The sequence below is a fragment of the Gopherus evgoodei genome, chromosome 4 (genome assembly GCF_007399415.2).
Source record: "Gopherus evgoodei ecotype Sinaloan lineage chromosome 4, rGopEvg1_v1.p, whole genome shotgun sequence".
NCBI classification, from domain to species: domain Eukaryota; kingdom Metazoa; phylum Chordata; order Testudines; family Testudinidae; genus Gopherus; species Gopherus evgoodei.
In genome coordinates this window covers 11,333,161-11,356,184 of record NC_044325.1, presented here as the reverse complement: position 1 = coordinate 11,356,184, position 23,024 = coordinate 11,333,161, and the positions used below count along the sequence as shown (strand labels likewise).

Sequence of the window (23,024 nt, the reverse complement as noted above, 5' to 3'; positions counted from 1 at the left end):
GGGGAGGACTATCACTGCTAGATGAAATATGGAAAAAGCAAAAAAACTCTTAAAGATGAGAAGTGAACTTTTGTCCAATGCAGAACTGGTAGAACAGTTCTGATAAATAACTAAATTCTACATTGCCTTGCAATAAGCAGAATAAGGCATGCAAGTAATATATGTAACATGAGATACCGATTCCATTTTTCTGCTTCTTCTGCCCAGGTTTCTTCTTCGATCCTGCTGCTTCAGAGGGTGGAGTGGGCTGTTTCGTAACAGGGACTGGTTCAATTTTCTTGCCTGCAGGCTTGGATCCTTCTGATTCCTTAGACACATGCTCCTCTTGCACAGTCTTATGTTTCTTCTCCTTCTTCTTCCGTTCTCTAACGCTGCTCGAAGCTTCAGTCAGACCCAAGGGAACAGGAAGTATGGGCTCTTCATCTGCAATCAGGGCATCAGACAGTTTAAACTCCCGAGGTGTGCTCTCAGAATCCGACTCGTGGAGGTTCCCATTCTGAGCATCTTTCCTTTTGTTCTTTTTCTTCTCGGTTTTCTTTTTATCCGTCTTAGAAGGCAGAAACTTTTGGTCCCTTTTTTGTTTTGCAAGGACTTCATCGTATAATGTTTCTTTCATGAAAAGCCAGAAGAATAGGAAGATGACTGTAATAACCACTGAAGGAATGAGGATGATAAAATAGGTAGACTCATAAAACTCCATTGTGCTTTTTCTTAACTACTTCCGTTAAAAAAAAGGGAAAAAATCTAAGGACAAAAGAAAAAACAAAAATTAATTTCAGGTCAGGTTTTTCAGATTCCTTAACTACTACAATTTTTTTTAGATAATTACTTATAAGGCTACTATATCAAAACTAATAGTTACTACTTAAGTGCAAATCTGAAAATCTACATAAATAAGAATTTCTGGAATCAGTTATCCTTGGACAAATCACCTCTCAGAGGTTCTTAGTCTGTACAGAAAAGCTTTACAGTTTATAAACACTAGTGTCCATTAGTTTAGGGGCACGGGGGTTCCCCACCATTTGGATTTCAGGAATTTACATTTTTTAATGACCGAAAAACACATCACAAAAATACTTCAAAGGCTGTTCAGCAAGAACCAATAAATACAAGGTAACGGGTGACAGTGTCACCCCTTAATCCAAACCTTTTGCAAAAAGTTAAACCACGTTTATTAAATTTTAATTTAGGCAAGATAAATCAAATTTCAGCCTATTATATAGCCAGATATATGATATAACCTTAGAAGTGAGCTGAAGGGAAGAGGAAAGAGAAAACCAAGGCCTAAATCTTGGCCTACCTTGAAGAATGTCCTGAATCTTGCCCCAGACGAAGGAAGGATTTGTTGGATAAATATCCTGGTTTTAAACAGGGTCAGAGCAAATGGACAGGACCTAGTCCATGGAGGGCCCCAATCTTTAGGGAAGGTTTAAAAGGACTCCTGAGGCCCCAAAAAACTGTGTTCTGAGCTGAAGATGTGATGAACTTGAAACCACAAGAAACCCCACAGGGTGGGGTTTGGAAGCACTGCTCTTACTACAGCCTGTGTTAGGGCTAAGGGAACCCTGGTAAGCTTATTAGCATGTGTGTAGAGTCTTTTATTGTTTTTCACGTTTTCTCTGTAGTGCTTTTACCTTCATAAAACAGGCTTGCACAGATACTGTGTGGTATCTGCTAGGAATAACACAGTGAAGACATGGAACTGTTCAGCCTGGACACATCCCCGTCAGAAGGGAGAGAGTTGCGTGTCTCCACTCGGAGGTGACAGCCAGGGAAGCCAGAGGGCTGAGAGTGGGAGCCCTTGCTGAAGTGCTGATGGGAAACACAAATGCAATTGCTCTGAACTGTGAAACTCCAGAAAGCCTTTGACAAGGTCCCTCACCAAAGACTCTTAAGCAAAATAAGCAGTCATGCGATACGAGAGAAGGTTCTCTCATGGATTGGTAACTGGTTACAAGATAGGAATCAAGGAGTAGGAATATATTATCAGTTTTCAGAATGGAGAGAGGTAAATAGTGGTGTCCCTCAGGGATCTGTACTGGGCCCAGTCCTATTTAACATATTCATAAACAATCTGGAAAAAGGGGTAAAAGGTCAGGTTGCAAAATTTGCAGATGATACAAAACTACTCAAGATAGTTAAGTCCCAGGCAGACTGCGACAAGCTACAAAAGGATCTCACAAAACTGGGTGACTGGGCAACAAAATGGCAGATGAAATTTAATGTTTATAAATGCAAAGTAATGCACATTGGAAAACAATGCTAACTATACATATACAATGATGGGGTTTAAATTAGCTGTTACCACTCCAGAAAGATCTTGGATTCATTATGGATAGTTCTCTGAAATCATCCACTCAATGTGCAGCGACAGTCAAAAAAGCTAACAGAATGTTGGGAATCATGAAGAAAGGGATAGATAAGACAGAAAATATATCTGCCTCTATATAAACACATGGTACACTCACACCTTGAATACTGCATGCAGATGTGGTTGCCCCATCTCAAAAAAGGTACATTGGAATTGAAAAAGGTTCAGAAAAAGGTAATATTGATTAAGGGTATAGGACCGCTTCTGTATGAGAAGAGATTAATACAACTGGGACTTTTCAGTTTGGAAAAGAGGTGACTAAGGGGGGATATGATGGAGGTCTATAAAATCATGAGTGGTATAGAGAAAATAAATAAAGAAGTGTTATATACTCCCTCTCATAATACAAGAACTAGGGGCCCCAAACGAAATTAATAGGTAGCACGTTTAAAAACAAACAAACACAAGAATGTATTTTTCATGCAACGCACTGTCAATCTCTGGAACTCCTTGCCAGAGGGTGTTGTGAAGGCCAATACTATAACAGGGTTCCAAAGGGAGCTACAAAGATTCATGGAGGACAGGTCCATCAATGGCTATTAGCCAGGAACGGCGTCCCTAGCCTCTGTTTGCCAGATGCTAGGAATGGGCAACAGGGGATGGATCACTTGATGATAACCTGTCTGTTCATTCCCTTTGGGACACCTGCCATTGGCCACTGTCAGAGGACAGGATACTGGGCTTGGTGGACCATTGGTCTGACCCAGTATGGCTGTTCTTATGAATCATGTAATAACACTGATCATCTGAGCTGAAGCATATAAGACATCAAGAGAATTCTATGGAGTTCATCACATCATCATACATGCACATTGACACTGGAGTACATAAGCAAAGCAAAAATGCAAGGGAACATACATGCAAGCATCCACACATCAAAATAAAGCCATAAATCTAATTGTAGGCCCAGAATTGACAACCTACTTTTATTTTTGACTTGGACACTACGGATATACTTTGTTAGAAAGTGGAACAGAGTTGGACTTCTGTACAAGTTTTATTTTCCTGACCTTAACCTGCTTTAGACTATTAGTTTCCAAGGGCTCGTCTACAGGGTGGGCTAATGCACACTCTGGGAGTATGATTGCCAAAGCAAATTGGCATGTTTCACATTAATTGGTCTGTGTAGAGCCTGCTGGTGAATTTTAACAAAGTGTTTGAAACAGTATTACATTAAAGCGCCCTAGGTAACTTTTAGTGACCAAGTGTACATAGGCCAATTAAACTACATTGAATCAAGGCCACTTTGTTTTTGAATGAGAATGTCCACACGAGGGTTTAATGCAGTTAAATTAATCCACTTTTAATTCACAACTTTAGTTTGGATTAATCTTTCTGAGCATCCCTGTGTGGAGAAGCCAAAAGAAAAGAATCCACTTAATAATCAAAGTTAGAACCATTCAAAAAAAATGAGGCTAGAATTCCATCTGAAAATATGCAACTACAAATTCATTAACTTTGAACTTTATTTAAAAATAATTAAGGTTGGAAGTGTGCACGTCAGTGGAGTCCAACAAACATGCTATCACACCTTTTACAACAAAACCTACACCTGATTATCAGAATATGTAGAGATGAGCAGCCAAGGAACACAGCCCGTTTCCACAGCTATTTAAATTGTGTCACCTCTTCTAGTGCCCATTCACCACAATGATGCCCTCTAAATTTTGTCAAAATAAATGCAAAAATCCTACCAAGAAGTTACCAGGAAATTTTATTTTCTTTGTATCTGGAGTCAGTAACAAGTCATAGTGTCTCTCTCTCTCTCTCTCTCTCACATGCACAAAGTCCTGGATAAGAATTCTGTGCTGGCTACAGCCATAGAATAAAAGGAGAGGAAAGCAAAGGACCACTTCTACATCCGGACACTTGAAGGCAAACCGTATGGAGTATTTTTCCACCACAGTCTCAGTACAGGGATTCATTGATAATCCCTCTTTAAGAAGCCCATTAATTGTTTCCCTACTGTACTTGGTCTGGCGTACAAGCTGATAATTTTTCTAAGCTTTCCCTCCAAAGAAATAAGAATTTCTCGTCAGCAAAGCCAATAAAAAAATAACCTGAGTTTGTAGGCGGAACCATTTTGATGATTTTAAGAGACTAAGGCCTGGTCTACAAGGGGGAAGCGAGGGAGAATCGATCTAAGTTATGCAACTTCAGCTATGTGAATAACGTAGCTGAAGTCCAAGTACTTAGATCTACTTACAGTGGCGTCTTCGATGTGGTAAGTCAATGGCTGACGCTCCCCTGTTGACGCCACCTACGCTTCTCGCTCCGATGGAGTACCAGAGTCGACCACTTGGCAGTCAATTTATCGCATCTAGACGCGATAAATTGACCCCTACTGGATCGATCATTGTCTGTTGATCCAGAGTGTAATGTAGACATGCCCTAAGCAATAAAGCTGGTGCAGAATTAGGCAGCGCCTTTGTTACACTGTACCTCCTTCCAGGAGCACATGACCCCAGTGCTTTTGGATCTAAATTGGCTCCCTATTCACTACCAGCTAGAGGGTTGCCAGGCATCTGGTTTTCGACCGGAATGCCCAGTTGAAAAGGGACCGTGACAGCTCCAGTCAGCAGTGCCAACCGGCCTGCAGCAGCACAGTGGGGGTCCAGAGCTAAGGCAGGCTCCCTGCCTGCCCTAGCTCCATGCAGCTCCCAGAAACCGCCGCCAGGTCCCTGCGGCTCCTAGGCACATGGGCAGTCAGGAAGGCTCTGAGCACTACCACCACCCCTAATGCCAACTCTGCAGCTCCCACTGGCTGGGAACGGGGACAACCTACTTCTCTCATCCCTCTCACCCCCGCACCTCGACCCCCTGCCTGGTGAAAGTGAGTGAGGGCGGGGAAGAGCGAGTGATGGAGGGAGGGGGGATGGAGCAAGCCGGGATGGGGCACAGTGCAGGGCTATTCAGTTTTGTGCAATTAGAAAGCTGGCAACCCTAACCAGTTAGAATTTTATAGATAAAAATCAGCAAGTAAAGCCCTAAGGGGGTAGGGTCTACTTATCTGAAAGACCACCTCTCCTCATGTTACGTCATCACACACAAGCTCAGCGGAGGCCTCACCCACAAGGGGAGGTGAGTTACATATATAACAAAAAGAGTTCACCCATCAAAATAAGTAAATAATGAAAGTTAAGACAATTTTTCAAGACACTATAAATTAAAAAATTCCTAATTTTTAATCCAGCTTCCCAGACAAAGTCGAGCCTCACATGAGGTGCAGCACAGGGAATTTCAGGAAAGTTTGTCTCTTTTCGGAAAATAAGTGTGGGAGTTTGAAAGTTGGGCTTACAACAGAAAACTAACTTCAGTTTTAACTATGATGCAGCCACAGTTATGCTATAATACCAGCTTCTTTTGTTAGTGAGTGAGCCAAATTAGTTCTCTCGAAAAAATGAATTTGATATTTTCCTCAGCCAGAGTCAATATTGAACATTTACACAAGAGCCTAATCCTTGAAAAAAAAATGCGTAATTATGCAGATTTCACAAGTGTAGTTAAATTGATCATTACAGTACATTACAGTAATTATACAGTTCACAATATCCATCTACTTAAGAATGCTCCTTGAGAACCATACCAGTCTTCTCTATCACCAACATACAACTCCTTCAGGACTCTCAAACTCACAACACTGTCTGGACTCAAGCAACATGAATTGACTGTCATTCATTGGAGCCCTTGCCCCACATACCTCTCCATATTCAACACAAGACAGACAGGTGGAGTGGACCTAAGTGCACTAAGGAAAGGAACACTGCAAAGATCCCTCCCAGTAGTCAGAAGAGATGTTGGAACAGTAGACAAGACAGCTTTGAAAGGAATTGCAGAGAGCCACAAAACCACACTCCAAGATCTTGATGCACTGCAACATTTTCATTGTGATGTTGCATCAATATGAAATGAAGCTGAGCCAAACCGCTGCAGTATCATAATGTGATGGCCTCACGATGATTTTGTGGCTCTCCACTAGGGAAAATGTGAGCCACCACAGCTGAATACCAGAGCTCTGAGTAAATAAAAGGAGAGACTCATTTTTAAACAGAACAATGGGTCAGTAGAGGATACATGTCTATAAAAGCTTCAAATAATTTCCAAAGGAGCCGTCAATACGTCATGATGTCAGTTTTGTAATGAGGAATACGTACCTGATAAAACGAGTTCCTATCTGAGTTAGCAGACACGTTCTAGTCTTTGCAGTGAAACTCTTTTTGACAAGTTTATTCCCCCAAAGCTTTATTCTGCATGTACAGTACAATAGATTTTCAGAATCCCAATGAATCAAATTAAAATGTCATCAATGATTATGGCAAAATAGCTTGGAAATTCAGGTTCAGCTGCATAACCTCAACGTGCTTTTAAAACATAGTTACCTACTTTTCCGTAACTGTTGGCAAGATATGTTGTACATACCCACACCATTGTGGTTGAGTATGCACCTCATGCACAGCTGTCGGAGAGGTTTCCCTCAGCAGTACCTGTTGGGGCAGGATGAGCTGTCTCTGGTGCCTCACACCACTGCACCCAGGTGTAAAGGGCCAAGCTGCCCCTGACTACACTTGGTTCCTTCCAACTGGAAAGACTCTGGTAGGGAGGGGAAGGAGGAGAAGTCATGGAAAAGACACACGGAACACATCTCAAAGAAAAAACGGTTACCTACCTTTTTGTAACTGTTGTTCTTTGAGATGTGTTGTTCACGTCCACTACACATTAGACGTGCACGCACCACGTGCACAGATGTCAGAAATTTTTTCCCTTAGCAGCTCCTGTTGGGCCAGCAGGGAGGCCCCTGACTAAGTGGCACCTCATGGTGGCGCATATATACCTCTGCTGATCCGAACCCCCTTCGGTTCCGTCTTGCCGGAGACTCCGACAGAGGGGAAGGAGGGTGGGAAGCGTAATGGACGTGAACACCACATCTCTAAGAACAACAATTACGAAAAGGTAGGTAACCATTTTTTTTTCAAGTGATTGTTCACGTCCATTACACATTAGGTGACTCACAAGCTTACCATAGGAGGAGGGTAGGAGTCATGGAACAATTGATTGAAGCACAGCCCTGCCAACGGTTGCATCCTCTCTGGCCGGATGATGGACTGCATAGTGGGCTGTGAAAGTGTGCACCGACGACCAGGCGGCTGCTTTACAGATCTTCTGGAGTGGAACCTGTACCAGGAAAGCTGCTGAGGACACTGGAGCCTTAGTCGAGTGAACCGTGATCGCCAGGGCTGGCACCTTGGCGAGCTCATAGCACGTGCGGATGCAATCCACAATGCACAATGATATCCATTGTGTCAAGACACGAAGTCCTTTCATTCTTTCCGCAATGGCGACAAACAACTGTGTCAACTTGCAGAAAGGTCTAGTCCGTGGCAGACAGAACGCCAGGGCCCTACGGACATCCAGAGTATGCAGGCTATGGTGACACAGGTCTGTGTGTGGTTTGGGAAAGAAACAAATGTCTTGCCCCATATGAAATTGCGAGATTACTTTAGGAAGGTATTTGGAATGTGGCCTAAGTTTCATTTTGTCCTTATTAAAAAAAAAAACTGTATAAGGGGGCTCCAAGATGAAGGACCTCAACTCAGACACCCTCCTTGCGGACATAATGGCCACCAAAAATGCCACCTTCCGGGAGAGGTGAGCGCAAGAGTTAAGGTTAAGGTTCCAGGGAGGGATCGGTGGGCATGAGTAGGGAAACACCCTCTCCAGTCCCTTGAGGAAGTGGGCTACCATAAGGTTGGAAAAACACTGAATGCCCAGACTCCCTTAGGTGGAACGCCAAAGTGGCAGCCAGATGCACTTTAAATCGAACAGGGGGGGAGACCTTGATGTTTGAGTTGCAGTAGGTATTCCAGGATGACTGGAACGGAATGGCTGTATATGTTTTGGTTCACACCAGCAGGAGAATCTCTTCCACTTAGCAAGATATATTGCCCAATTGCAAAGACCCGAACCGCAGGCAAGCGTGTTTGACCACGTGAGTGCACGCCACCATGTGCCCTAGGAGCTTCAGGCAGCATCTGGCTATGGTTGTGGGGAACCTCAGCACTGAGTCTATGGCACGCTGGATGGCCACAAATCTGGACTCCAGGAGGCTCGCCCGTGCCTGTACTGAGTCCAGGACTGCCCCGATGAACTCCAGCCTTTCATGGGTATCAAGGAGGACATGGGCACATTGACTAGGAGACCTAGCCTGCGGAATAGGTCCAGAGCCCCCGTCACACGAGAACGGACCTCCTCCTCGGACCGACCCGCCAGGAGCCAGTTGTCTAGGTACGAGTATACTCGAATTCTCCTCTCTCACAGAAAGGCTGCCACCACTGACATGCATTTCGTGAACACACGGGGGGCTGCTGCCAGACCGAAGGGAAGGACCATAAACTGGTAATGGTGCTGGTTTATGGTGAACCGCAGGAACCGTCTGTGAGTGGGATGAAGAGCGATGTGAAAGTACGGCATCTTTCATGTCGAAGGCAGAGTACCAATCCCCCAGATCCAGGGACAGAATAATAGTGCCTAGGGAGACCATGCGGAAACAGATCTTGACTAAGAATTTGTTGAGCCTGCACAGATCTAAAATGGGTCAAAGACCCCCCTTTGCTTTGGGGATGAGAAAACAGGAGTAAAACCCCTTTCGCCTTAGATCCTGAGGGACCTCCTCCACTGCCCCCGCCTCAAGGTGCGTTTGTACCTCCTGTAGAAGGAGTTGCTCATGAGAGGGGTCCCTGAACAGGGACAGAGAAGGCGGGTGGGAGGGAGGAAAGGAGGAGAACTGAAGTGTGTATCCCACTTGTACTGTGCATTAGGCCCAACGGTCTGAAGTTATATGGGACCACACACAGTAGAAGTGGGACAAGCAGTTCAAGAAACATAGGGAAAGATCCAGTAACTGGTTCGGAATGCTGTCCTTGAGCACACCTTCAAAACCCCTGCTTGTTGCCACCCCTGGCCTTGGCTAGGCATGTTGTTCTGCCTGCACCTGTTGTCTCTGCCTCTCCTGCAATACCTCCTGCCTAGGGCAAGGCTAGTATTGCCTTTGCTGCGGCGGCTGGGGCTTTAAAGGTTTCCTCTGCGTAGGTGTGGTGTGCATCCCCAATGACTTGAGGGTTGCCCAGGAGTCTTTGAGGCTATGCAGCCTGGCATCCGTTTAGTTCGAAAAGAGACCAGACCCTTTGAAGGGGAGGTCTTGAAGTGTATTTTGGACCTCTGGCAGAAGGCCTGAAGCCACGCCGAGCGTCTCATCACCACTCCTGAAGCGACTGTTCTGGCTGCTACATCCACCGAGTTGAGAGAGGCCTGCAGTGAGGTCGTGGCTACCATCTTTCGTTCATCCACAAGGGTCGTAAACTCAGGCTGGGAGTTCTGGGGCAAGGAGTCTTTAAATTTGGAAACTGCACTCAAAAAACAGAACAATGCAGAACTTTAGAGCCTACAAGTCCACTCAGTCCTACTTCTCGTTCAGCCAATCACTAAGACAAACAAGTTTGTTCACATTTACAGGAGATAATGCTGCCCACGTCTTATGTACAGCGTCACCAGAAAGGGAGAACAGGCATTTGCATGGGACTTTTGTATCCAGCATTACAAGGTATTTTTGTGCCATATATGCTAAACATTCGTACGCCCCTTCATGCTTCGGCCACCATTCCAGAGGACATGCTTCCAGGCTAATGACTCATTTAAAAATAACGTGTTAATTAAATTTGTGACTGAACAACTTGGGAGAGAACTGTATGTCTCCGGCTCTATTTTATCCACATTCTGCCACATATTTCATGTTATAGTAGTTTCAGATGATGACCCAGCACATGTTGTTCATTTTAAGAACAATTCCACTGCAGATCTGACAAAACGCAAAGAAGGTACCAATGTGAGATTTCTAAAGGTAGCTACAGCACTCAATCCAAGGTTTAAAAATCTGAAGTACCTTCCAAAATCTGAGAGGGATGAGGTGTGGAGCCTGCTTTCAGAAGTCTTAAAAGAGCAATATTCTGATGCAGAAACTACAGAACCCGAGCCACCAAAAAAGAAAATCAACCTTCTGCTGGTGGCATCTGTCTCAGATGATGAAAATGAACATGCATCGGACCGCACTGCTTTGGATTGTTATCGAGCAGAACCTGTCAGCAGCATGGACACATGTTCTCTGGAATGGTGGTTGAAGATGAAGGGACATATGAATCTTTAGTGCATCTAGCATGTAAATATCTTGTGGCACCGGCTACAACAGTGCCATTAGAACACCTGTTCTCATTTTCAGGTGACATTGTGAACAAGAAGTGGGCAACTTTATCTCCTGCAAATGTAAACAAACTTGTCTGTCTGAGCTCAAAACATAGGACTGAGCGGACTTTTAGGCTCTAAAGTTTTACATTGTTTTATTTGTGAATGCAGTTATTTTTTTGTACATAATTCTGCATTTATAAGTTCAACTCATGATAAAGAGATTGCACTGCAGTACTTGTATTAGGTGAATTGAAAAATACTATTTCTTTTGGTTTTTTTACAGCGCAAATATTTGTAAAAAATATATAAAGTGAGCACTGTACACTTTGTATTTTGTTGTAATTGAAATATATTTTATAATGTAGAAAACATCCAAAAATACGTAAATAAATGGTATTCAATTATTGTTTAATCGGGATTCATTTTTTTTAATCACTTGACAGCCCTAATTATTTTCTTCTTCAGAATGAGACTCATCTGATGAAAGAAGCCCCTTATCTCAGGTGCACCAGAAGATGCATCTGCAACCTCTTTATGGTAAAAGGTATTTTATACTTGATCCAAAGAATTACTACAACTTCTAGTTCTATAATCTCAGTAGAATCAGTCTCCGCTCCTGTTCTACTCTCGTTACTCACTACAAAGTCAAGAGGAGCATGAACAAAAGCATGCTTTCACCATGAATTCTGTGATCAGACATCTATATAATAAACGCAGGAAGTGTGACAGGAGAGAGAGTATTCAGAAGCCACAGGACGCCTCTTATACAGAAGAAAGTTTCCAAAAAAAATAAAAGCTTTAAGATGTGATTTGAAGTAGATGCTTCTACCATGGACTTGTCAAAGCATTCACTCTAAAGGAGTCAGCCTCTCACAGATATGCCCGATGAGAAAAACTGATCTGATAGCATAATTTCACTTAGCAACCCCCTGCATAAGCAAGGCTATAATGAAAACTTCCAGAGCTACTGTATTGTAGTTACAGTGTAACTAGAATGACAAGCTGACTGCCTTCAGCATGAGAACGATGGCATTTATAAAGGCTTTTTGATACAGAGTCTAAGATGACATTCTTCTCAGCACAAATGGGAAGCATTTTGCCTTGCATGAAGTCGTACTTATATCTTTGGTCTAGTTCAGTGTTTCTCAGATGCAGCCACCGGGGGGCGTTTCCTGAGGCCATGACTGCCTCCTGAATAGAGATAGGAGAAAGGGCAAAGCAGCAGCCCCTCCCTGCAGCACCTAGGGGCTCTGAGGCAGGGCTTCAGCTCCCCCCCCCACACACACACACACACACACACCATCCCACAATCTTCAGCTGCGAGGCTTCAGGTGTGGGCTTCAGCCCCCCTGCCTGGCTTCAGCCATGGGACTCTGGCAGGGGGCTCTGGGCTTCAGCCTCCCTCTCCCCCTCAGCTCCAGCCGTGGGGCTCCAGGTCTGGGCTTCAGTAGTGCCAGCCTGACTGGGTGCCATGGTCAAGAGGCAAAGAGCGGGCTGAGCCCAGGGTGCAAAGCTGCAGAAGGGAGTTCAGGGCAATGGGAGGAAGGAAGCAGTGGAGTCCGGGGGGAGGGAGCAGGGACCAAGGGCACCAAAATACAACTGCACATTATTTTTATTACTGAGCGTGCAAAAAACCCTTCAGAAATAAACTACAACCATTTGGGCATGTACATGTGCAGGTTTGTTTTTCCTAAAGTTAAGTATTTTAAGAAAATTTGTCAGATCGGCATTTGTTGTGAGAACCGCTGACTTACGATTAGAACAATTTCATTCCAACTCCCATTCTTTTTTTCCTGTCCAATTTGCAAGCATCCCAAGCAAAAGGGAAACCAAACTGGAGGGGTGGGGAGAAGGGGTGAGAAACTGTCAAGAAGTAGGAAAGGTAGGATAGAGAAACTACTTTCATCAAAAGATACAGGGAAAACTTGAAGAAATAAGGAAAGTGGATAGAAACTGAACTATTTAACCTGTTCACTTCTATTCTTTTTAACAGTAGCATAAGGACACTTTTCAAAAAAGTACTGTAATCCTTTTTCCTAATAGGGTTTGCAAACAGCAGTCTTATTAAACACAATAGACACTACAAGGTGCAGTCCTTAGTAAGACAGAGCCACTTTGGAAGTGGTTGTGACACTCCACAATGCACAGCAACAGCCAAACACAACAAATCCTACCGTAGCCAATCACTTAACGTGCACCCTCCCTGCCAAGCAGCAGCACAGTTAAAAGCACACTGATTCCATGCATTGCTACAAACGCTTGACATGCTACCCATCAGATGTTTACCCTGGAAGAGGCTTTTTAAGTTGAGCTTCTGATTTCTCAAATTGAATAACTGGGCTGGATTTGACAATCCTCCTTTCCCCATCTAAAAAGCTTTTATACTCCTTACATAAAGTTCTAAACCTATCACCTTTGATGGCATCTCTTTAACCCTTCTGCAAAGGGAGAAGAACTGCATTCTGCCCTGAGTTATCAAAACTTAGCTTTACTATTTCACTTTTTAACCTGCACTCACCCAACACCACAGAAAATGCTTAGTCAATTATTTCATTTCTAATGCTGCATCTAACATGATTGTTTATTAGCAACTGGCTTCCTATGAGTGAGTGAGTTAACTTTGTATTATATTTCACAATACCAAAAGCTACTGTGTAATTAGAACTCAAGTTTCTCTCTGCTGATATATAACCTTCAGATGGATATTCAATTAGTTTTAATCCTTGGATCTAAACTTGTACTCTGCAAGACAGAAATAAGTTATAGCTCCATCTGGTTGATGCATGAGCCATTCTTAACTTAGCCCTGCATGATAGAAGTGTGCTGACTATGAACTCCGGGGTCTCAAGACACATGTAATCCCGAGATTTTTATGCTGCTTTAAAAATTAAAACATAGCTAAGGACAATGAATTTCATTTTGATTTTTAAAATATACATTGCTAGATTTCATTAAGGCTACAGCACCCTTAATGAGGATTTTCCCAGGGATTTTGTCGAGAGTTCATGAACCTTCTTACTGCTGAATGACACAGCATCTTGGTCACCCAGCAGCCTGAGCCATGCCAGTAAATCCTGTGGCAGAGATTGACGAGATACTACACTTAAACAAGCATCAACTTGCATATGCAAGGTTTTCCCAATGTTAGGTGATCTTCGGCACTCTAGGTATAGTATGTAACCACATAACTGAAATCAGTAGCTTATGGTTCTTTTAATCAGTATTTAGTCGATTCACCTCAGGAGTACAGCACACAGCGTCATCAATGGAATGCTGATTAGAGTACCCAACCAGAAGTTACTGTTTGATTATATCTTTTATGTCTGTACATGACCAACCATACACCTCACTGTCTAACAGAAACCCTTGAAAAGGCAATCCTCATTTTCTCAAAGATCGTAGCCCTTCAGAAAGGAAGGCTTCAGAGTAGTTAGAGAATAGCCCTAGGACTTGAGAGATCTGGGGGCAATCCCTGCTCTGCTACAGACTTTCTTTGACACATTGGGCAAGTTGTCAAGGCCTAGTCTACACTAGAAAGTTAGGTTGGCTTGGCTACATCACTGAGAAACATGAAAACTCCACACCCCTGATTGGTGTAGTTAAGTCGACCTAAGTCCCCACAAAGGCAGTGCTATGTCAACGGACTAATTCTTCCATCGACCTAGCTACCAACTCTTGGGGAGGTGGAGTATCTACGCCAACAGGAGAATCCCTCCTGTCAGTGTACGTAGTGTCTACACTGAAGCACTACTGCTGCTCACCTGAAACACTGCAGCATTTCTAGTGTAGACAATCCCCAGGTCTGTGCCTCAGTTCCCCAGCTATACAATGAACTATAAAATAAAGTGAGGATAAGTCCATTGAAGATTATTAGGCGTTCAGACACTAAGCGATGGGAGTCAGATAAGTACCCAAAATAGCTAACATTTGTTTCAGTTCAGTATGGTTGTTACTAAAAGGTGACTTGCAAAGAAAAAATAGATTGGGTTTGTTTACTTTGTTCTCTTTTGATGTATAAAAAGATGGTTGTTTCGAGATCGTTCCTGAGTCCACATGTGCATGCACATGTCCTGTCCAGGCAAGAAGACTGCTGCCTGGAGGGCTAGTGTAGCGCAAACCAATGGTTCTCAACCAAGAGTATGCGTACCCCTGAGAGAATGCAGAGATCTTCCAGGGGTACTCATCTAGATCAGTGTTTCTCAACCTGAGATTGCAGCTCCCAGGGGGTCATGGGATGGGTTATGGGGGGGATCACAAGTGCAGGGGCAGTATTAGGGGGAGGCAAGCAGGACAATTGCCCAGGGCCCCACAAAGCTAAGTTACACACTTGACCCCCACCGCCTGAGGCTCGGGCTTCAGACAAGGCTCACAAATGAAAAAAGCTTTCAAAGTATCACACTGAAAAGTAAATACAGTATTTATATTCCAGTTGATTTTACTTCATAATTATATAGTAAAAAATGAGAAGCAAGCAATCTTTCAGTAATTGTGTGCTTTGACACACTTGTATTTTTGTGTCTGATTTTGTAAGCAAGTGGTTTAAGACAAATCAGACTCTGGGGGTATGTCTACATCTACAATTTTGCAGCGCTGCTTGTTACAGCTGTATTAGTACAGCTGTGTAGGGCCAGCGCTGCAGAGTGGCCACACTTACAGCAACCAGCGCTGCAAGTGGTGTTAAATGTGGCCACGCTGCAGCGCTGTTGCACACCGCGGGGAAGGAGACCTGCTTGGAGGAGGGGGTCGGGGAACACCAGAGCACACCGCGGGGAAGGAGACCTGCTTGGAGGAGGGGGTCGGGGAACGCCAGAGCACACCGCGGGGAAGGACACCTGCTTGGAGGAGGGGGTCGGGGAACACCAGAGCACACCGCGGGGAAGGACACCTGCTTGGAGGGGGGGTCGGGGAACACCAGAGCACACCGCGGGGAAGGACACCTGCTTGGAGGGGGGGGTCGGGGAACGCCAGAGCACACCGCGGGGAAGGACACCTGCTTGGAGGGGGGGGTCGGGGAACGCCAGAGCACACCGCGGGGAAGGACACCTGCTTGGAGGGGGGGGTCGGGAACGCCAGAGCACACCGCGGGGAAGGACACCTGCTTGGAGAGCGGTGGAGTTTGCTTAATTACCGGAGAGGCTTCCTCAGGTATGCTGGGATACCTGCTTATTCCAAGGAGGTCAACAAAAACGCTGGTGAGTGTCTACACCTGATGACCAGCGCTGGATCCTCTACACCCGAGGCACGACCGGGTGTACGGCCAGCGCCGCAAACAGGGAGTTGCAGCGCTGGTAATGCCCTGCAGGTGTGTACACATCCTAATTTGCAGCGCTGTAACCCCCTCACCAGCGCTGCAACTTTGTAGTGTAGACAAGGCCTAGAAAGGGGTACACGAGTCTGGAAAGGTTGAGAACCAGTGGTATAAGTGACATTACAATGAAAGTAGTGTCCCTTAGAACAGGAAGGGATTTTAGTCAGACTATTTAGAACTTGTTTTGGTTTTAACACCTAGCTATCTTTAGTGGCTAATTAACAAAGGCTTCCTTTATTCAGAACATTCAAGAGTCAACACCTTAGCCTTTCAAGTACAGTGTTAAGCACTCACAATAAATGTAGCTTATACCTCACACTGCTCCTCCAATAAACCAGGGAAAACCAGATTTTACATTTTTACTATTTCTAAGGGTATGTCTACACTGGCAGAGTTACATTGCTGGAAGTTACAGTGCCGCTCAGGGCGCTGAAGAGAACGGCTGTAGTGTGTTCACATTGTCAGCGGCCTGCCCAATAGAGTGTTCACATTTGCAACACTTGCAGTGGTATTCAGAGCAGTGCACTCTGGGCAGCTATCCTCACAGAGCAGCTCTTCTTCTTCTGCCGCTAAGAGCTGTGGGAAGGCAGAGGGGGGTTGCAGGCAGAGGTGAAAATAAGCTGGTACAAGCTGATACGGCGTACTGGCAAGAGGCCGTACGCCGTGCTGGACTGCACCAACTTTTGCTGTGGGGATTTAAAGGGCTCTGGCCTCCCCACCGCAGCTGCCAGCCCACACCCCTTTAACCCGCCCCACCCGCCAGCAGCTCTGGCGGCCAGGCTGGTGCCAGATTTAAAGGGCTCTGGGTTGCTGCAGCGGCAGTCAGCCCAGGGCCCTTTAAACCCCTTGCCCGCGGCTCCGGCGGCTGGGCTGGGGCCGGATTTAAGGGCTCGCCTCTGGGCTGCCGCAGCAGCAGTCAGCCCCGAGACCTTTAAACCAACCCCCCCCCCCCAGCTGGTGCCCTAGGGCCTTTAAATCTTGAGGCCACACCCCTTCCAGATGAGGCCACGCCCCCCTCAGGACTCCGGCAGTAATGGTAAGTCCTGTAAATTACTTTCACCCCTGGTTGCAGGACATCCTGGGTCCTGTCCCAATGCCCTGTGATGCATTGCTTTGCATCCCAGCAATCGCTGTGCTTCCATCCGCATTTGGCATCATCTTTCAACAGTTTGCATTCTGAGCGCCCTGCCTCTTCGGTCTGCAGGAATGATCCCCCACTGTTGACCAATATGTTGCTCGCTCTCACTAACATGTCATGAGCGGCAATGGAGTTATTCCTTAAACTACAAAGGCAAGAGGTGTGTGACATTGATCTCGGCACGTGAGTAGCTACAACACGAGATTGCTTGTGGCATTCACGGAGGTGCTGGCCACAGCGGAACGCTGCTTTTGGGCTTGGGAAACATTGCCATGCACATCTGGATGATGAGCAGGCAGTGCAGAACTTTTGGAGAAGGAAAGCCACATTTATGGGACTGTGTGATGAACTCGCCCCAGCCCTGCAGCGCAAGGACACACCAATGAGAGCTACCCTGTCATTGGAAAAGCAAGTGGCGATTGCACTGTGCAAGCTGGCTACTCCAGACTGCTAATGATCAGTTGCTAACCAGTTCAGAGTGGGAAAGTCAATCGTTGGACTCGTGTTGGCAGAAGTGTGCAAGGCCTGCTCCAAAAGACCATGACTCTGGACAACATGCGCGACACTGTGGATGGCTTTGCACAAATGAGTTTCCCTACCTGCGGAGGGGTGATAGATGGCACGCATATTCCAATTCTGGCACCAGACCACCTAGCCACTGAGTACATTAATCATAAGGGGTATTTCTCTATGGTTCTCCAAGCGCTCATGGATCACCGTAGACATTTCATAGAACTTAACACAGGCTGGTCTGGAAAGGTGCATGACGCGCACATCTTTCAGAACATTGGCCTGTTCAGGCAGCTGGAAGCAGGGGCTTTCTTTCCAGACCAAAAGATCAGCACAGGGGAAGTCGAAATGTCCATTGTGATCCTGGGAGACCCTACCTACCCCTTAACGCTGTGGCTTATGAAGTCATACATGGGGCACCCTGACAGCAGCAAGGAACAGCTCAACAGGCTGAGCAAGTGCAGAATGACTGTTGAGTTTGCTTTTGTCCATTTAAAGGCCCAATGGCGCTGTCTATATGGGAGGCTGGACCTGGCTGATGACAATATTCCTATGCTTATAGCCGCATGCTGTATGCTCTATAATATTTGTGAAGGGAAGGGTGAAAGCTTCACTCAGGGCTGGACCGCTGAGGGTCAGCACCTGAAGGATGAATTTGAACAGCCAGAGACCAGGGCTATTAAAGGGGCACAGCATGAGGCCATAAGAATCACAGATGCCTTGAGGCAGCAATTTGAAACTGAAATCCACTAATATTTGTTGCTATGCTCGGGTGTGCAGTGCTTGTAATGTTAGGAGGGGATTGTGATTGGTGCAAACAATGCACTATGAAGGTTTAAGAAAATTGCCTGTTTTGCAGGGCTCTGTTTGCTTTCAATTAATAGAATAAAGATTGCAGCAGGTACAGACTGGAGCCAGGAGGTTGATAAAGAGTGTGTTGGTGGTATCCAGGGGGGACCACGCACGGGAAAGAGTTCTGTGACAGTGGCTGCAGGGGAGGGCAGGCGCAGAACTGCTCAGTTTGTAGTGCTAGTAGCACCTGGAGCATGTCCGCTTGACGCTCCATAACTTTTAAGAGCCGCTTCGTGGCTTCATTCTGGCATGCCATTTTCTCCTTTTGGTCCCTGTTCTCGCTGTCCCACAACTCCTTTCATTCTTGTTTTGGCTACGGAGTGCATCATGACATGACGCAAAAAGTCCTCTTTAGTTCTTCATGGCTGCTTTCTAATTCTGAGCAGCCATTCAGCCGGCGATAACAGAGGGAAGCTGGGCTCCCAAGGTCATATCTGTAAAGCCAAAATGCAGTTTGCAGAAGCAGTATTGTTTGCAACACACAGACCACCGATTCAGTGATGTCAAACACAGACACTATTCACATTCCTATCATTAACTGGCTGACCCCAGTCAAGCACACAGGAGCCACAAGACCCCCAAAATGGTGAATAACCCCAGGGGCAGAGGAAATCAGTGTTCCAGGACTGTACTGTACACTGGGCACATGGCTCTTGGGGAGAGCCAGCACTGCAGGGGGGCCTTATAATCATTCCTATCCTCATATTTTCCACAGGCTGTGTTCATTACGGAAGATATGTCGCTGCTGAGGGTGAGCAGGGAATCAAGGGGGTCTTCTCCAAGACTGCGGCTTCCACCCTGGCCCTTATGCAGTTTGCCTGTGTGCAGCAATGGTCCCCCACCCCCCCAGGGACAGCAAAGTGGAGAGGAAAAGTCACCCTTACTGGGGCAAGAAACAAAGCAGCTCTGCCAAAGAACCTGAGGCAGCAGATTGCCCAGTATCTCCATGAGAGTTTTGTGAGATCCCTGAGGGAGATTCCCATTAAGTTAGAGAATCAATCAACAGCCTGTTCCACCGCTCAGACTAGGCACATCATACAGACAAGCCTGCTTTCTGCAACCACCTGCCCTCAACAACTTGCTTCAGTGATTCCCAAAATCAAAGCCACTTACCAGGGGACTCCTCTCCTGTTTGAGTGTCACCAAGCTCCGACAGCTGTGACTGGCTAGCTTCCTCTGGGGTACAGAAGACCTCCTGGCTGCATGCATCTCTAACCTCCGAATCATCCTCTGTCTCTGGGTCCCCCTTCCCCTCCACAGCCTCGTCCAAGATTTCCTCCTCTTGGCTTGGTCCAATCTTGATTGGTACACAAGCCACCAAAGAATCCACAGGGACCTTCGCAGTGGAGGTGGGGTCGCCACCGAGTGTCATGTCCTGCTCTTTGTAGAACCAGCACCTCGTGGACAAAGCACCAGAGCAGCGATTTGCCTCCTTGTGGTAGGCATTCTGCAGCTCCTTCACTTTGATCCTGCACTGCAGGGTGTCCCAGTCATGGTCACTTTCTGTTATGCACCATGAAATCTGTCTGTAGGTATCATAATTCCTATAGCTGGAGCGCAGCTGGGACTGGACTGCCTCCTCTCCCCAAATGCTGATAAGGTCCAGCAGCTCGGCATTGCTCCAAGCTGGGGATCGCCCGGTGCATGGAGCTCGCACGGTCACCTGGAAAGATGCGCTGAGACCACTGCAGATGCCACCAAGCAAACAGGAAGGGGACTTTCAAAATTCCCAAGGAATTTAAGAGGTGGGGCTCACGGTTGGTCATCTGAGAGCAGGGCAGTAGAATTCAAAACCATGACCAGAGAGGCGAGAAAAGGCATTGTAGGACACCTCCCAGAGCCCAATCACAGTGCTGTAACCAGGGTGTCTACACTGGCACCACAGTGTTGTAGCTCTGGCGCAGAAAGCTGTACACCTCTCATCAGGGCAGTTCTTGGTTTTGGATGTTTTGGGTTTTTTTTTTACCTTGCTGCAACTGCGCAGTTTCTGCACACTAAGTTGTTTAGCAGCGTGTACACCTCGGGAGTTACACCGCAGAAAGCTGCTTTACTGCACAGAAACTTGCCAGTGAAGTTAAGGCCTACACATTACAAATCCCTTTCACCTTCTTTATACATCAGAAAGCAAAAAAGGGCACAAGCTGTAGAAAGAATTTTCCAGGCCACCTTGAAAACTGTACAAGTTTTAGTAAAAGTGCAAAACAAAGATCTAGAAATCAAGAAGAGTGATTTTAATTTTAATAAAGGAATTATTGCACCAGCTTTGACACAAACACCTAATACACCTACTATACCTGACTACTTTTGCATGCAATGTGCTATTCAAAAGGAGTGCCCAACATGTGTGCTCTGTTTGAACTAGTGCTCTTGAAACTAGAAAAGTCTCCGGAAGAGAAGTGTGGTAAATCAATCACAAACGCAATCAGTTAATTGTTACAGCACTGGTGATACTATCCAGATCATACATTAATCTCAGACTCCTAAAATTAGACTTAACTCTTTATGCCTGGGAAGGCTAGAAGCCTTAACTGAACATGCTTTAAAGTTACTCAATATAGCATAGTTGGTGTTTTAAAGCAAACAAAAAAAACAAAGGAGGAAAAAAGACTTGTCAATACCTCTTTTTGTCCTTGACTAAACTGATCCTATTAAACCATTTGCTGAACACAATAATCTCAGCACTGCAAATACCCAGTAGGTAAATATTTTCCATTCCAAACATGCTATTGTTTCTGCCATTTGTTGGGCTATGCTCAGTTGCTTTACATTACTAATTTATTAAATTCCACAAAAGTTTGTTTCATTTCAGCAAAGGCCTTTAACCACATACTTATAGAAAGGGCATATTTAGAGGACACATACATTACAGTAATGAGGTTGCAGTACCAAGGACTGAAGCTCTTAATCAGGCAGGAGCATTAGATACCTATAGTTATACCCAGGGCCGGCTTTATGCCGATTCCCCCGATTCCCCAGAATCGGGCCCTGCACCAGGGGTCTTCGGCAGCATTTTGGCAGCGGGGGAAGGTCTGCTCCGGGGGTCCTTGGTAACATTTCGGCAGTGGGGGTCCTTCGGTGCCACAGAAGACCCGGAGCGGACCCCCACACACACAGCCAAAGTGCCACTGAAGCCCCAGACCACTACAGAGTATTCCAATTGGGCCCTGAGGGTCACAAAGCCGGCCCTGGTTATACCCACAATTTAATGACCTTGATTTTGTAAAGAGGGACCACAGATAACCATAAACAATCTATAGCATCTCTTGAACACAGTGCCAAGTTACTAGTAGAAGATTATGGTCAAGAAAGGGGCAGAAGGACTCCATAAGGAGAACTGAGCTGAAGCTACAAATTCCATTCTTATCAATAGTTCAGGCAAAATCTGAAATCAGACAAAAGGTTTTTAATCATCAGAGAAGTGAAGCTCTGGAACAGCCTCCCAAGGGGAGCAGGGGGGACAAAAAACCTAACTGGCTTCAAGACTGAGCTTCATGGAGAGGATGGTATGATGGGACTCCCTATGATGGCATACAGCCAATCTACGATTGCTAGCAGCAAATCTCTCCAATAGCTGGTGAGGGGACCCTAGATGGGGTGGGTTCCGAGTTACTACAGAGAAGTTTTTCCCATGTATCTGGCTGGGCTTAAAGTCTATGAGATTTCAAAAAGGTGTGTACACGTACACAAAGAGGTAGACAATTGCTGACTGAATGTCAGTATCTAGGAAACTCCAGTACCTCTTACAATATTTATGAAAGGGAGACTGTTTATCTACAATAGTTGTAACAGACTTTTTTTTATGCAAGTGACAACATGAGCTCAGGGCAGACAGAGGAGAGGACGATGGACAAAACTAGGAGGGTAAATAATTTGACTTGCAATAGCGCTACTGGTACCACAGCCATGATAAGCCATATTAGTTTTCAGAATGATCCCACTATCTGATACTCCTGTACATCTTTAACATTACTACTGGCTAGTACCAGAATCCGCTTAGCATCCTTTCCCCATGACTTCAGAGCAGGGCCACCCAGAGGATTCAGGGGGCCTGAGGTCTTCGGCGGCAGATCCTGGAGCAAGAAGAACTCCCTACCACCGAATTGCTGCCAAAGACCTGGAGCGGAAGACGCTCCAGGGGCCTGGAGTCAAGGACCCCACTCCAGGGGCCCCAAAGACCTGGAGCGGAAGACGCTCCAGGGGCCTGGAGTCAAGGACCCCACTCCAGGGGCCCCAAAGACCTGGAGCGGAAGACGCTCCAGGGGCCTGGAGTCAAGGACCCCACTCCAGGGGCCCCAAAGACCTGGAGCGGAAGACACTCCAGAGGCCTGGAATCAAGGACCCCACTCCAGGGGCCCCAAAAAACTCTTATGGGTGCCCCTGCAGGGCCTGGGGCAAATTGCCCCACTTCCCCCCCCGCTTCAGAGGTACTCTTTTGTTATCTCTTCAGTGCCTTGTTCCAAATTGTTAACCACGCTTCATAGTTTCTGTAGCCCAAGCACATCGCACACACCAGGGACTCCCCTTGCATTCCCCCGTGAGCTCCATGGGCCACCCTTCTATTCCCTTCTGTTTCAGGAACTCCCCACAGTCGTTCCCATCCCGTTCCCCAG

The 23,024-nt window shown here is 46.0% G+C and overlaps 1 protein-coding gene across 12 annotated transcripts in view; it reads right to left on the bottom strand.

The window, feature by feature from the left end:
* Nucleotides 1–23,024, bottom strand: part of KTN1 (kinectin 1) — a 116,777-nt gene that overhangs the window by 72,846 nt on the left and 20,907 nt on the right. For 10 of the 12 annotated variants that reach the window (XM_030562969.1, XM_030562968.1, XM_030562974.1 and 7 more), the window contains 2 exons: nucleotides 1,635–1,812; nucleotides 178–744 (listed from right to left, as the gene is read on the bottom strand). In XM_030562969.1, the coding sequence (XP_030418829.1) occupies nucleotides 178–700 (523 nt within the window). In that variant the 5' untranslated portion in view covers nucleotides 701–744; nucleotides 1,635–1,812. The remainder of the gene's footprint in view (nucleotides 1–177; nucleotides 745–1,634; nucleotides 1,813–23,024) is intronic. The other 2 variants (XM_030562971.1, XM_030562970.1) reach the window with 1 other exon arrangement.